The sequence below is a fragment of the Capra hircus genome, chromosome 19 (genome assembly GCF_001704415.2).
Source record: "Capra hircus breed San Clemente chromosome 19, ASM170441v1, whole genome shotgun sequence".
In the NCBI taxonomy this organism is placed as follows: Eukaryota; Metazoa; Chordata; class Mammalia; order Artiodactyla; family Bovidae; genus Capra; species Capra hircus.
The window spans coordinates 47,310,109-47,322,783 of NC_030826.1; the positions used below are offsets into that span (position 1 = coordinate 47,310,109).

The following is a 12,675-nucleotide window of genomic DNA, read 5'->3' on the forward strand; positions in this document are numbered from 1 at the left end:
CAACAGATGTGTGCATTATCATCAGCCTTTTTCTCCAGTTGATGATCATGGCTTTCCTACGACGGAGCCTGGGTGAAGTTAAAGGAGGTCTGACTGAAGTGGTGGAGACAGTGGTATGCTTGTAAATTTTAACAACCAGCTGTAGGAAGGAGGGCTTGTAACATTTGCAGTTAAGAGTTAGAGTCAGTCGCTAAGAGTTAGCAATTAAACAACAACAAATTGTATAAATAAATAGTCCCACTTGGAACCATTTGAAGCTACCAGTTGCTTAACAACCAACTCCTGAAAATATTTCAGTGGATTCTCCTGAACCACACAGGATGGCTCCAGCACACCACAGGGTGGGGCTGGTGATGGTGCTCACTCACCGAGGACAGCTGTAATGTATTTGCTGAGCAGAATGCAATAAAGACATGATTTTGCTTAAAGGAGCCACAGTCCTCAAAATCAAGAACTTAAGGACCCCCCATTTGGTGGGTAAATTCCAATTCGTTCCAAGCAGCTCCTCTCTCTTCCTTTATAAATTCTTTTTACTCCCTAAAGGAACAATGTATTTTCTTAGCTCTACATCATCTAGAATGACATTTCATTAATAATCATTGTTAATAGAGCTGAAATCCATCATTTCTCTTCCTAAAGTCACCAGACGAAAGTAATACTTGAACTCTTCATAATTTGAGAACTGATTTATAGTACTTAAGCTATTGAAATTAAATTTCTTTATGTAAAGCTAGTACTTTAGAGGGGAAATATAAAATTGTATTAATCATGCAAAAAATCTGCATACAATTTGAAACAAAAATATATAGAGTTTTGATTGGTTTTGACTCTTTCAAAGGCTAACGGAACCAACATGGTACCAAAGTCCACAGACTTCCTTCTGTCCCCAGCTTCACCTTCTTTTTCTTCCTCACATGTTTCCTGCTTCAGGCATCCCAGTGACTTCTCTCTTTCTTCCCCCATGCTTTCCTCTTTTTCAGAACCTGTAAGTTCAGTTCAGTCACTCAGTCATGTCTGACTCTATGCAACCCCATGGACTGCAGCACGCCAGCCTTCCCTGTCCATCACCAACTCCCTGAGCTTACTCAAACTCATGTCCATCAAGTCGGTGATGCCATCCAACCATTGCATCCTCTGTCATCCCTTTCTCCCACCTTCAAGCTTTCCCAGCATCAGGGTCTTTTCCAGTGAGTCAGCTCTTTGCATCAGGTGGCCAAAGTATTGGAGTTTCAGCTTCAGCAACAGTCCTTCCGATGAATATTCAGGACTGATTTCCTTTAGGATGGGCTGGTTGGATCTTCTGGCAGTCCAAGGGGTCTTTTCCAACACCACAGTTCTAAAGCATCAGTTCTTTGGTGCCAAGCTCTCTCTATAGTTCAGCTCTCACATCCATACATGACTACTGGAAAAACCATAGCTTTGACTAGATGGACCTTTGTTAGCAAAGTAGTGTCTCTGCTTTTTCATATGCTGTCTAGGTTGGTCATAGCTTTTCTTCCAAGGAGCAAGCGTTTTTTAATTTCATGGCTGTAGTCACCATCTGCAGTGATTCTGGAGCCCCAAAAAATAAAGTCTCTCACTGTTTCCATCGTTTCCCCATCTATTTGCCATGAAGTGTTGGGACCGGATGCCATGATTTTCATTTTCTGAATGTTTAGTTTTAAGCCAGCTTTTTCGCTCTCCTCTTGCACTTTCATCAAGAGGCTCTTTAGTTCTTCACTTTCTGCCATAAGGGTGGTGTCGTCTGCCTATCTGAGGTTATTGATATTTCTCCCAGCAGTCTTGATTCCAGCTTGTGCTTCATCCAGCCCACCATTTTGTGTGATGTACTCTGTATATAAGTTAAATAAACAGGGTGACAATATACAGCCTTGATGTACTCCTTTCCCAATTTGGAACCAGTCTGTTGTTCCATGTCCAGTTCTAACTGTTGCTTCCTGACCTGCATACAGATTTCTCAGGAAGCGTTCTGCCTTAGAACGTGTAAAGGTCCTGCTAACTAGGAACTTTTACTTGTTCTTTGCAGTTCATTTATACTACAGTGTTCATTCAGCCTGGAGATTTTTAAATCTCTTATTGTTCAATATTGTTTGAGAGTCAGTAAGCATTTCATGGGAGTAGAAGCCTGAAATCTTACATAAGTCGTCTTCTACAGTCCAGTCCTAAAGATAAACTGATTTTGTCAATTAGGATAATATAGAATCCAGGAGGGAAAAGGAAACAAAAGTGGCAGATATTTGTCTTTCCTACCTGACTCCTCCCCTGGGAAAATCACATGAGGGTCTGGTCTCATTGAAGCTGCTTCAGATGTAGTCTAGGAAGCTGCTAGTTCTGTAAGATCTCAGAATCCAACCTGCCTACTGTAGGTCTGTCTATTGGATGGGATTCCTTTTCTCTGTCCCTTCATCTTTTCCATCCCACTGCATATTCACATACAGTCCTATATACTGCTTTAGACTTCAGGTTAAACTTTTTATTTATCTGTTTATTTTTGGCAGTTCCCAGAGGAACATGTGATATTGTTCTCTTTAAGACTGTCAGAAGGGGTGGAAAAAACATTCTTTCCCAGCTTTTTCAAGTGTGTGAGAAAAATGAATTCACATGTGCAGATTCTCACACATGCAACGCTCAGACTGTCTTACAGCTGATAACATGGGAGAAATGTTGCTGATGATACATGTGCTTTATAGATTATTTATGTGACAAACGTGTTTGTACCTGGTGAAAAACAAAATGAACTCACTAAACGAATTATTCCATGTCTTTATAATAAATTATGTGTGCTGAGCATTCACTAAACACCAGAGACCTTTTAAAATTTTTCCTCCCAAATAGATACGTGATCAAAGACCCAAAAAGAGCTCACTTATCTCCTTGGTAATTATTTAGTAATTTGTTTCTTTCTATCTCAGAGAGAAAAATTCCAGATGAAGATTTCATCATCTTAATTGATGGATTAAATGAAGCAGAATTTCACAAACCGGATTATGGGGATACAATTGTATCATTTCTGAGTAAAATGATTGGAAAATTTCCTTCCTGGCTCAAGCTAATTGTAACAGTTAGGACCAGTTTACAGGTATGTGTGTGTTTGCTTTTGGACCCACAAATTATTTCCCTTGGAGAGTGCTTAAACTGAAAAGTTTAGGTCCTTGTACCCTTAGTAGTGAGCTATTCTAAATCTCTGCCATGTTATAGAGCATTAGCAAGAGTAATTCCTGAAGAGAATATTTTGAGAGTAAGTGGTACAGTCTAGAGAGACCATTTTCAATATTTGACTGTCTTAGCTCAAATTCCCATTCCCATTGCTCTGGGTAAGTTTTAATAAAGTGTCCCTCAAAATAGCATGAAAGAAAGTCCATTTTTCTAGGCTTTGTCCTGAGGATAGCAAAGCAAATAGATCCTCTAACACATTTACTGTTTGACTTTTGTTTTATATTTTCTATCATTTAATGCCAGGAAAAATCCAGTTCAGTGTACAGTGTAGAGTCAGATTTTATAGTTCTTCCTTCTGTTTCTCAACTTTTCATAGCATGAAGATGGACTTTCTTCTGTATATACCTTTTTCTAAGAAATATTGGCACGATTCAGGCTTTATATTAAATGTACTACCCCTGGGAGATAATTTTTTTTAATTACTTTCTCTGTTTACTCACTGATCACTCACTTTATGGCCCGGAAGAATGACTAGGAATGTTGGAACTGAATCTGTAGACACATGGGCTAAAGGATAAATGAAATGACTCCACCTTCTCTACTATTCACAGTATACCTGAGTTGATATTTTCCGTTCTTTACATATTCACATTTGGTTTGAAACAGGGTTTCTCAACTTTTTTTCCCCAAACCATAGCTTCTTTTGATGAACATTGAAATCTCGCATTGGGACTTCCCCGGTGGTCCAGTGGCTAAGACTCCACCTTCCCAGTTCATGGGGGCCCAGGTTGAGTCCCCTAGTCTGGGAACTAGTTCCCATATGCTGCAACTAAGAGTTCACCTGCCATAACTAAAGAGCTCATGTGCTGCAGCAGAGGCCAGAGATCCCGAGTGATGGAACTAAGACCTAGTACAGCCAAATACATAAAATTTTTAAATATAATAAAAATTAAAAATAAAATCTCACATGTTATACATCCATCCCACTATTTGGATGCAACACCCTTATATCAGTAGTTAACATACAGACAATAGCCTCAGTGCCCTTCTTTTTCCCTCTCTCAGGCATTTAGTATTTTTCCTATAGCTTGACCAATTAAGGTCAATCTGCCTTCCTTAATCAGAAACTGTACTTCTAATCCTGACCATCAACTTGCAGATGTTCATTATTAAGATCTCAAAGTAATTTGCGTTAAATTAAAATGAATCAACATAAATGCATCTTTGTAACTAAAAGTTATGTAATCCACCATTATTGGTCAGTAGCTTGATTGTTAAAAGATGAAGGGTGAATAAAATAAACTTCCAGGAACACAGTCTGACTAGTTTTACTAAATATACACTTAGGAGATAATATCTTTGCTTATATTTTTACATTATGCCATGTGCAATCTCAAAAGATGTTTTAAGTATGACTTGGTAGACCAGATGACTAACTTTTCAGCTGTGCCAAAGAACAGGAAAAGCATTATATTCACAAAGTCGAAAAGTCGGTGTCTTCATAAATCAAGGCCAGCAACTCATAACCTTTTTTTTCTCTTTCTTTTTTAGTTTTTAAATTATCAAAGTATGATAATGCATTTACAGGATACTTGGAAAATACAGAACAAGGTTGCATATAGTTCCACTATATATTACAATTATTTTAAGTATCTAAATTAACCAGTAACTTTTAAAAATGACTTTTATTTAGCTCTGACAATGAAATAATTCACAGATCTTTTAAAATGAACCTTCATAATTGATCATTCATTATTTCCACAAACATTTGTTAAGTATATCAAGTATAAAAGCTTATTTCTAAGAGCTGAGAATAGGACAGTGAGCAAGATGGACAATATCTCTGCCCTCATAAAGCTGATTTTCTAGTGAGGAACACACATAATAAGGCAAATTAGCATATGTTAAAATTTAGGGAGTGTCAGTGCTATGAAGACAGATATAACAGTGAAGAGATAAATGGGAATGACAGTTATTTTACATAGAACAGATAGGAAAGGCCTCTCCAAGGAGCCTTGTAATATGATGAAATCTGATTTACCTTTTTAAAAGATTTCTTTGGCTTCTGGCTATATAGATAATGTAGGGGATCAAGAATGGAAGCAGAAGTGTAGGTGAAAGGTGATGGCTTAGACTAGAGTGGGAACAGTGGAGATCCTTTGAAGCGGTCATACTTGGACTATGTTTTGAGAAGATGGTGATGGGCTAGATGTGGACATAAGCAAGAGAAGAGGTTCAAGGATGAATTGTGGGGTTTTGGTGAGTAATTGGGTAGATGCTGGTTTGAGGAAAAGATCTAGATAGTTCCTTCTCAGTGGAGATCCTTTGAAGCGGTCATATTTGGACTATGTTTTGAGAAGACCGTGATGGGCTGGATGTGGATGTAAGCAAGAGAGGAGGTTCAAGTATGAATTCTGGGATTTTGGTGAGCAATTGAGTAGAGGCTGGTTTGAGGAAAAGATCTAGATAATTCTTACTATTTAATGGTAGGGTCAGTGGTGATACTGTTATCGACATGGGAAGGTTTGTGGTGGGGGGGAGTTTTCGTAGTTCTGATTTGGTCACAGTAAGTTTGTCTATGAAACATCCAAGTGGCAATGTTGAGTCAGTAGAGTTATAAGAAGAGAGCCCAAGAGAAATAACCAAGCTGAGGATATAAAATCAGGCATCATTCATGTATAGACTATATTTAGAACCATGGGATCCAGCTATTCTAGGGAGTGCAGGTAGCCAGATAAGAGGAAGAATGGATATGGGAGCCCTGGGTGAACTGAGAGATGAGACAGGACCCAGCAGAAGAGGCTGAGTAGGAGTGGCCAGTGTGCTGAGAGGAAAATGAGGGGAATGTGTTTTGGAAGCAAGCTGCAGGAAGGGACTTGAGAAGCAAGACGTGATCCCCTGTGTCAGAGACTGCTGAGAGGTTGAGGAGGATGAGAAATGAACCTCCATTATTTGGGAAGATGCAGATGACTGATCATCTTAACAAGGACCATTCCAGTGAAGTGATGAGATTGAAGCCTGATTGCGGCAAACGGAGGAGAGAATGGGAAGGGAGGAATGAAACACAGTAAGCAGAGAAAACTTTTCTGTTAACATTTTGCTAAACATGGGATCAAAGATACAGTAGTTAGAGGGAGGAATATGGAGTCTTATGTCTGTGTGATCCAGGAGAAGCAGGAGAGAAGAAGAAATTGCTGCAGGAGAGGGAATGGATACTTACAGGAGCAGAGTATATAAGCAGATAAGAAAAGATGGATTCCAGAGCAAGAGAGTCACCCCAAAGCCCTGTCACCTACCCCCCAATATAATTTCTAAGCAGATCACAAGGGTGCCAGGCTTCCCACTGTTAAAAGATTTTTTCCTTTGGACTGAGGCATCTCCAAAAGACCCCAATTAAAATAAAGTCATTTTATACTTATGGCTGATTCCCATTGTTGTATGGCAGAAACCAACACAACATTGTAAAGCAGTTATCCTCCAATTAAAAATAAATTTTAAAATAATTTTAAAAAATAATGAGGGATAGAAAGTCAAATTCCATATGACATTCTTTGAGTCTTTTGGCATTCTATTTTCTGTTTTAGGAGTGTTATTTAGAATATTGACCATTCAGTCGCTCCTAAAATACCCTTTATGAAGACTCATAAAAGTTATTTTAAGTCTCAATTTTAGGGAAAGGTGTGTCCCTTTTAGGCAACTAATAATGTTTTAATCCTTAGACACTAATACGTCATCATATTTCCCTCTTTTCTTTGGCCACTCAGAAGTTAAGAATAAATTCATGGACCTTGCAGTTTGTCACAAGAGTTAGGGGAAACTGAAGCTCTTTCTATCTCTCTGTCTGTCTCTCTCCATCTGTTTTAGGAAATTACCAAGCTGCTGCCTTTCCATAGGATTTTTTTGGATCGACTAGAAGAGAATGAAGCCATAGACCAGGACCTGCAGGCCTACATCCTGCACCGGATACATAGCAGCTCAGAGATCCAGAATAACATTTCTCTTAATGGCAAAATGGACAATACTACATTTGGCAAACTCAGTTCTCATCTCAAGACCCTCAGCCAAGGGTCCTATCTGTACCTGAAACTCACATTTGACCTCATAGAGAAAGGCTACCTAGTGTTAAAGAGCTCTAGCTACAAAGTAGTTCCTGTTTCGCTCTCTGAGGTTTATTTACTCCAGTGCAATATGAAGTTCCCAACCCAGTCTTCCTTTGACCGGGTGATGCCTCTCCTGAACGTGGCAGTGGCGTCTCTCCACCCACTGACTGATGAGCACATCTTCCAAGCCATCAACGCCGGCAGCATTGAAGGCACGCTGGAATGGGAGGACTTCCAGCAGAGGATGGAGAACCTCTCAATGTTCCTAATCAAGCGCAGAGACATGACACGTATGTTTGTACACCCGTCTTTTCGAGAGTGGCTTATCTGGAGAGAAGAAGGCGAGAAAACCAAATTTCTCTGTGATCCCAGGTAAGCCATAGATCGGTAATAGCAGTTGTGAGCCTGTTTTGTATTTACTGCATGGAACGTGGGTATTGGAAGCAGTGAGAAGTGGTCTTCACAGAACATTTCACATAAAGGCGACATCACCTCTGTTTCTTCTTAACATAAGGCTATGATGACGTTAACTTGTTTTGTCACAGTTTTACTTCCGTAAGACTCAAAATCTGCATAGATGTTTAGAATGCTCCCTGCATTCCTGTATTTTTCTAAATACTTTTCTCTGATTTCCCTTTCAGAGAAATCCCCTATAGGGATCACAAGCTATAATCTGACTTTTCAACAAACTTCCTCAGTGCTTTTCAGAAAGATTTGATACACTGTTCACCTCTTTGACTCAGAGCAGAATTCTTTTAAAATTGTGATCGCCCGTTTAAAAGCCAGGCCATTGTTAAAGTCACCAGCAACTGACCTCATTAGAGCCCAATCTGGTCCTAAGATTTATGCTGCAACATGGACTCTTAAACCTTGTATCTGGAAAAGACTCGAAGAGATCAGCTCATCTAGCCACTCTACCTTTAGATAAATTAAGTGTTATTATCCCCAGTTTACTATAAAGGCCTTAAAATGCTGAATCACTTGCAAAAAAGCATAAAGGTAACGGGGGGAGAAAGAAAGAGGGCTTAGAAGAGGAATGATAAGTGTATCATATGTACCACTCCTCCCCTAACCCCCACACCCACGGCAGAGGTCACTGACTTAACCCAGCACTCTTTCCCGATGCGCTTGACTGTGACTTAAGAATCTTTCTCAGTTCTACAAACCACACTCCATTATGAGACTATTTCCCATACTCTTGAGTAGGAAGGACCTAGATCTTTAGCATCCTAATGAGGTGTGCTTTCTACTCCTCCACACACACATAATTCTTTCAAAGAAAAGAATTATTCCTGTAATAAGTTGATGTTATCAAAAGCAGGTGTAGTCTTGATTTCCTAGAAACGAAGAAGACACCAGCAACATAGCTGCCAAATGCAGAGCTTATTCTGGCTCAGAAAGAAGATAGGCCACATGTGACTTCTTCTGTGACTCATCAGAGAGGCTGACCACCTTTGTTCTGGGGTTTTATTGTTACTCCTGGGGCGTGTTCTTCACCCTTGTTAGAGACACCTGTGCTTGTGGGCACACTTCTCAGCCTACTCCCTGCCAACTCATTAGAAAATTAGTTCCAGATTCTAAAGATGATATTAAGCCAGGCAGATTTTGTGCTATCTATCTTCCCTAAGAGTTAAACTTTTTAAAGAAACATTCTGTAGTGGAAAGAACATGAACTTTTGAGTCAGATGACCTGCTTAATAAGTCCTACCTTTTCCAGGAACTGCGTGACCTTAGGAAAATTATATAATGTTTCTGAGACAGTTTTCTTACCTTCATAAAAGGAATAATAATTCCTAGAACTGTTGAGAATTAAGTGAGGTCATGTAGTATAATGCTTAGACTTGTACAGAGTACAAAGAAAGTGGTTGGGGAATGTTCTTTGTCTTCCGCCTCTCTTTATGAAGCTGCACACCTCAGATTGGGACTTGAACCCACAAGCCAGGACTTGAACATGGCCAAAACCCAGTCTTTCAACTGAGATCACACACTTGATTTCAGGACTTAATGAAGCTCAGGTTCTTGATGTCTCATCACAGAAAAAATTCAGTGAGAGACAAAGTGATAGTTAAGTGGTTTTATTTAGAAAACAACACACTTCACAGACAGTATGGGCCACCTCAGAAGGCGAGAGTGGCCTCGAAATGTGGTGTGTTTAGTTTTTATGGGCGGGTAATTCCTTAGGCTAATGAATGGGAGGATCATTCCAACTATTTGGAAGAAAGGGCGGAGGTTTCCAGGAACTAGGCCTCCACCCACTTTTTGGTCTCTGATGGTCAGCCTTGGAACTGTCACGGCACTTGTGGTTATATCATTTAGCTTGCTGATGTGTTGCAGTGGGCAGTACTGAGGATTAAGGTCTAGTGGAAGTTGACTTGTCTGCCATCTTGGACCCGTTTGGTTCTAATCAGTTTGTTGGGCTGTGTCTTCTTTCAAAGATTGTGCCCTGCCCCGCTTCCTTCCTGTTTCACATGCAGTAATAGACCTTTCAGGTTTCCTTTAACTAAATCCCTGTGGCTAATTGGATAGGTTGCAACAGTCTTCTGCTATTAGTATTTGGGGGCACAAGATTAAAAAAAAAAAAAAAAACTGGGTCTGAGTTCTCTATCAATTGTATGTGATTCCCAAGAGGATTTTATTGTAAATCCTGCTAGTACTGCTGCTCGTGTTAATACAGAGTTGGCAGTGACATATTTAAGAAAAAGAGACCAATCTAGAATTGCCTGATAATAAACACTGAAATCAGTTTCCAGAGGAACTTTGCTGGCTCATCTGCTCTCTCATCCTTGAACACCTCAGGGAATTGAAAACTGAGGTCCAAGGCAACCAGACTAACCCTGAATTAAGAGTATCCTTACAACAGATAAAAACCCTCAGGCTCCTAAAGGAGAAAAGATGGTATTTATGCAGCCACATCATGGCTTTCCAGGCTTACCTTCACAACATAGTTTATTACCTAGGATCCTTTTGGCAAGAGGCTGATGCACTGGGACAAGAAGAGCAAACACTTCTAACTTCAAATGCTGTGTAGTCTATTCCCTGGTGGTTGAATAACGCTCAAGACTTCTGAGGGATCATCATATATCCCTCAATGGCAGAGAGTAAACAGGACCAGGAGTTATCAAAAAAGCTTCCTTACATGTTTCATCTCAGTTGGAATTCAGCCTTCTGTGCAGTACTGCCTGGCACCAGCTTTGTTACTAAGTTGTTGATCTCAGACCTTGAGGCCCCCTGGGTCAATGGGATGGAAATTCACTAAGAATTTGTTGTCACTGGCAAAGCCCAGGCTGGCCTTTCAGAGAAACGGGCTGTAATTGCTTTCAGAAGGCTGGTTAGCAGGACTCCTCCAGGCAGCGTTTGCCTGTGCGGCCCCGAGCCCCTACTTTCTGTGCATTGGTTCCCACTCTATTCTCCACTTTCTATCCAGCTTCTCTCAGTAGACCAGGGAAGACCAACTCAGTGCCTCTGAAATCATAGTAGGTAGTGCAAAGCCTGACAATCTCTGCATAAGGAGAACTTTCAGAAGCTCTCTTCTGGCCCATTTTCCTGGGCTTTCAACACTCACTTCTTCACCCTGAATTTGTTGACCTTATTAGGGAATTAGTCACAAATGAGAATATTCTACTGATGCCAAAAAGCAATTGACCTTCATCAGAAGTAGGCCACCCAGGGCGATCCTTTCTGCTAAGTGAAAAGAGTCAGTAACCTTAGGATGGTGCTGGAAAAGGAGCTAGCAGAGCTGGAGGTCAGTGCTTCAGCTGAGATAGGGTTTTCCTTATTTTAAATATCAGACAGTCTGTTGCCCCAGAATCAGGGCATACAGTTAACATCCCGGAAAGAATGACCTAAAGTTGCATACACATCTGACTGCACAGAAAGAGACGAGTTATAGATGCCTTTTCTTGGCTTGGTAATAGGGTAAGGGTATCTGTATATATACACATGTTTATGTTTCTCAAACTGTAAGCAAATTATAGTGCAAAGTCTTTTGTTACATCAAAACTTGAAAGAGTTTTTTTTTAATATAAATTTATTTATTTTAATTGGAGGCTAATTACTTTACAATGTTGTATTGGTTTTGATTTGCACTCTGGATAGAACTTTGCCCTTTGCAGCACTCAGAAGCCTCAGACAGAGCGCTGCCTTCTGTTTCCCTCTGTTCATCACTCTCATAGTCTGTCATACTCTGAAATCAACCTGTCCTGTGTGTTATTCCCTTGGGCACTGAGCTATCAGATTAACTCACTAATAAACTAATCTCTGCTATTATGCTAATGAAAGGGAAATAGAAAACATTCAAAACAACATGTGCATTTTAAGTAAGGCATTTGAGAGATGTCACCAGCCTTTATAGCTCAGTCAGTAAAGAATCTGCCTGCAATGCAGGAGACCTGGGTTCGATTCCTGGGTCAGGAAGATCCCCTGGAGAAGGAAATGGCAACCCACTCCAGTATTCTTGCCTGGAGAATCCCATGGACAGAGCATCCTGGCAGGCTACAGTCCATGGGGTCGCAAGAGTCAGACATGACTTAGTGACTAAACCACCACCAGCCTTTATAATCCAACCTATTGATGACTTTGATTGTTGAGATGTGAGGTTGATAGAGTACCCAGTTGGGGGCCACCAGCCTTGTTGTGCTGTCCAGTTACTGCTTAGTATTTCTACATAGCTTTAGGCTAGCCCTGAATGAATCCCCACTCATTTTTCTCTGTTTCCTATCCTGTTATCTCTGTTCTCTGTTCTCTCTTAGCCTTCCCTTCCCAAGGAACAGCTCTCAGATCAACATTCTGTTGTTTGTATATGTAGCATTCTGACATAGAAATTAGAAGACTCTTCTGCCTTATTTTTAACTGTTCAACTAAAACATTGTAAACTTTCTCAAGTATTGAGCTACGCAGCCTAATGAGGTTTGATTTGAAAGCCTATTTTGGGCTGACCTGATTTCCTCAAACTCAAGAGAATCAAATTTAGACTGGAGGGAAGGAGGAAAAGGCTACTCAAGTCCTACCTGTACCCGTAGGGATAGTTGAGAACTCACTCGATTCTTTGTGGCCAGAGCTGAAATCTTAACGATAAATGTTCTTTAATATTTTTAAAAATTATTTTTACTGTGTTGGTCAGCAAATTACACATTGGAGACTGGTTGCTCTAAAATCCATATCACAAAGCAGAGTGTCAGAGAAGAAGCAGCTTGTCAAAGAGCAAGGAAAAAAGGGCATTCTCCCTGTAAAGGACAACTTATTTGTGCTAGGGACTTGTACAGCCTGGCTTCTGGTAGAATGCTTAAGTCTGAAGTGACCACAGAATGGTGAGTTGAGGATTGTGGTGGTTTTATTTGGTTTTTTAATTCATACAAGAGCCTCCCGGCAGGGTGACCCTTAACCTTCATTTTCACGGAAACACAAACTTGAGGTGACTGCT

General features: G+C 40.3%; 1 protein-coding gene across 4 annotated transcripts in view; it reads left to right on the forward strand.

The window, feature by feature from the left end:
* TANC2 (tetratricopeptide repeat, ankyrin repeat and coiled-coil containing 2) overlaps window positions 1-12,675 on the forward strand; it is a 368,300-nt gene that overhangs the window by 305,944 nt on the left and 49,681 nt on the right. For all 4 annotated transcript variants that reach the window (XM_018065318.1, XM_018065319.1, XM_018065320.1 and 1 more), the window contains 2 exons: window positions 2,913-3,079; window positions 7,021-7,628. In XM_018065318.1, coding sequence (XP_017920807.1) covers window positions 2,913-3,079; window positions 7,021-7,628 — 775 coding nt within the window. The remainder of the gene's footprint in view (window positions 1-2,912; window positions 3,080-7,020; window positions 7,629-12,675) is intronic.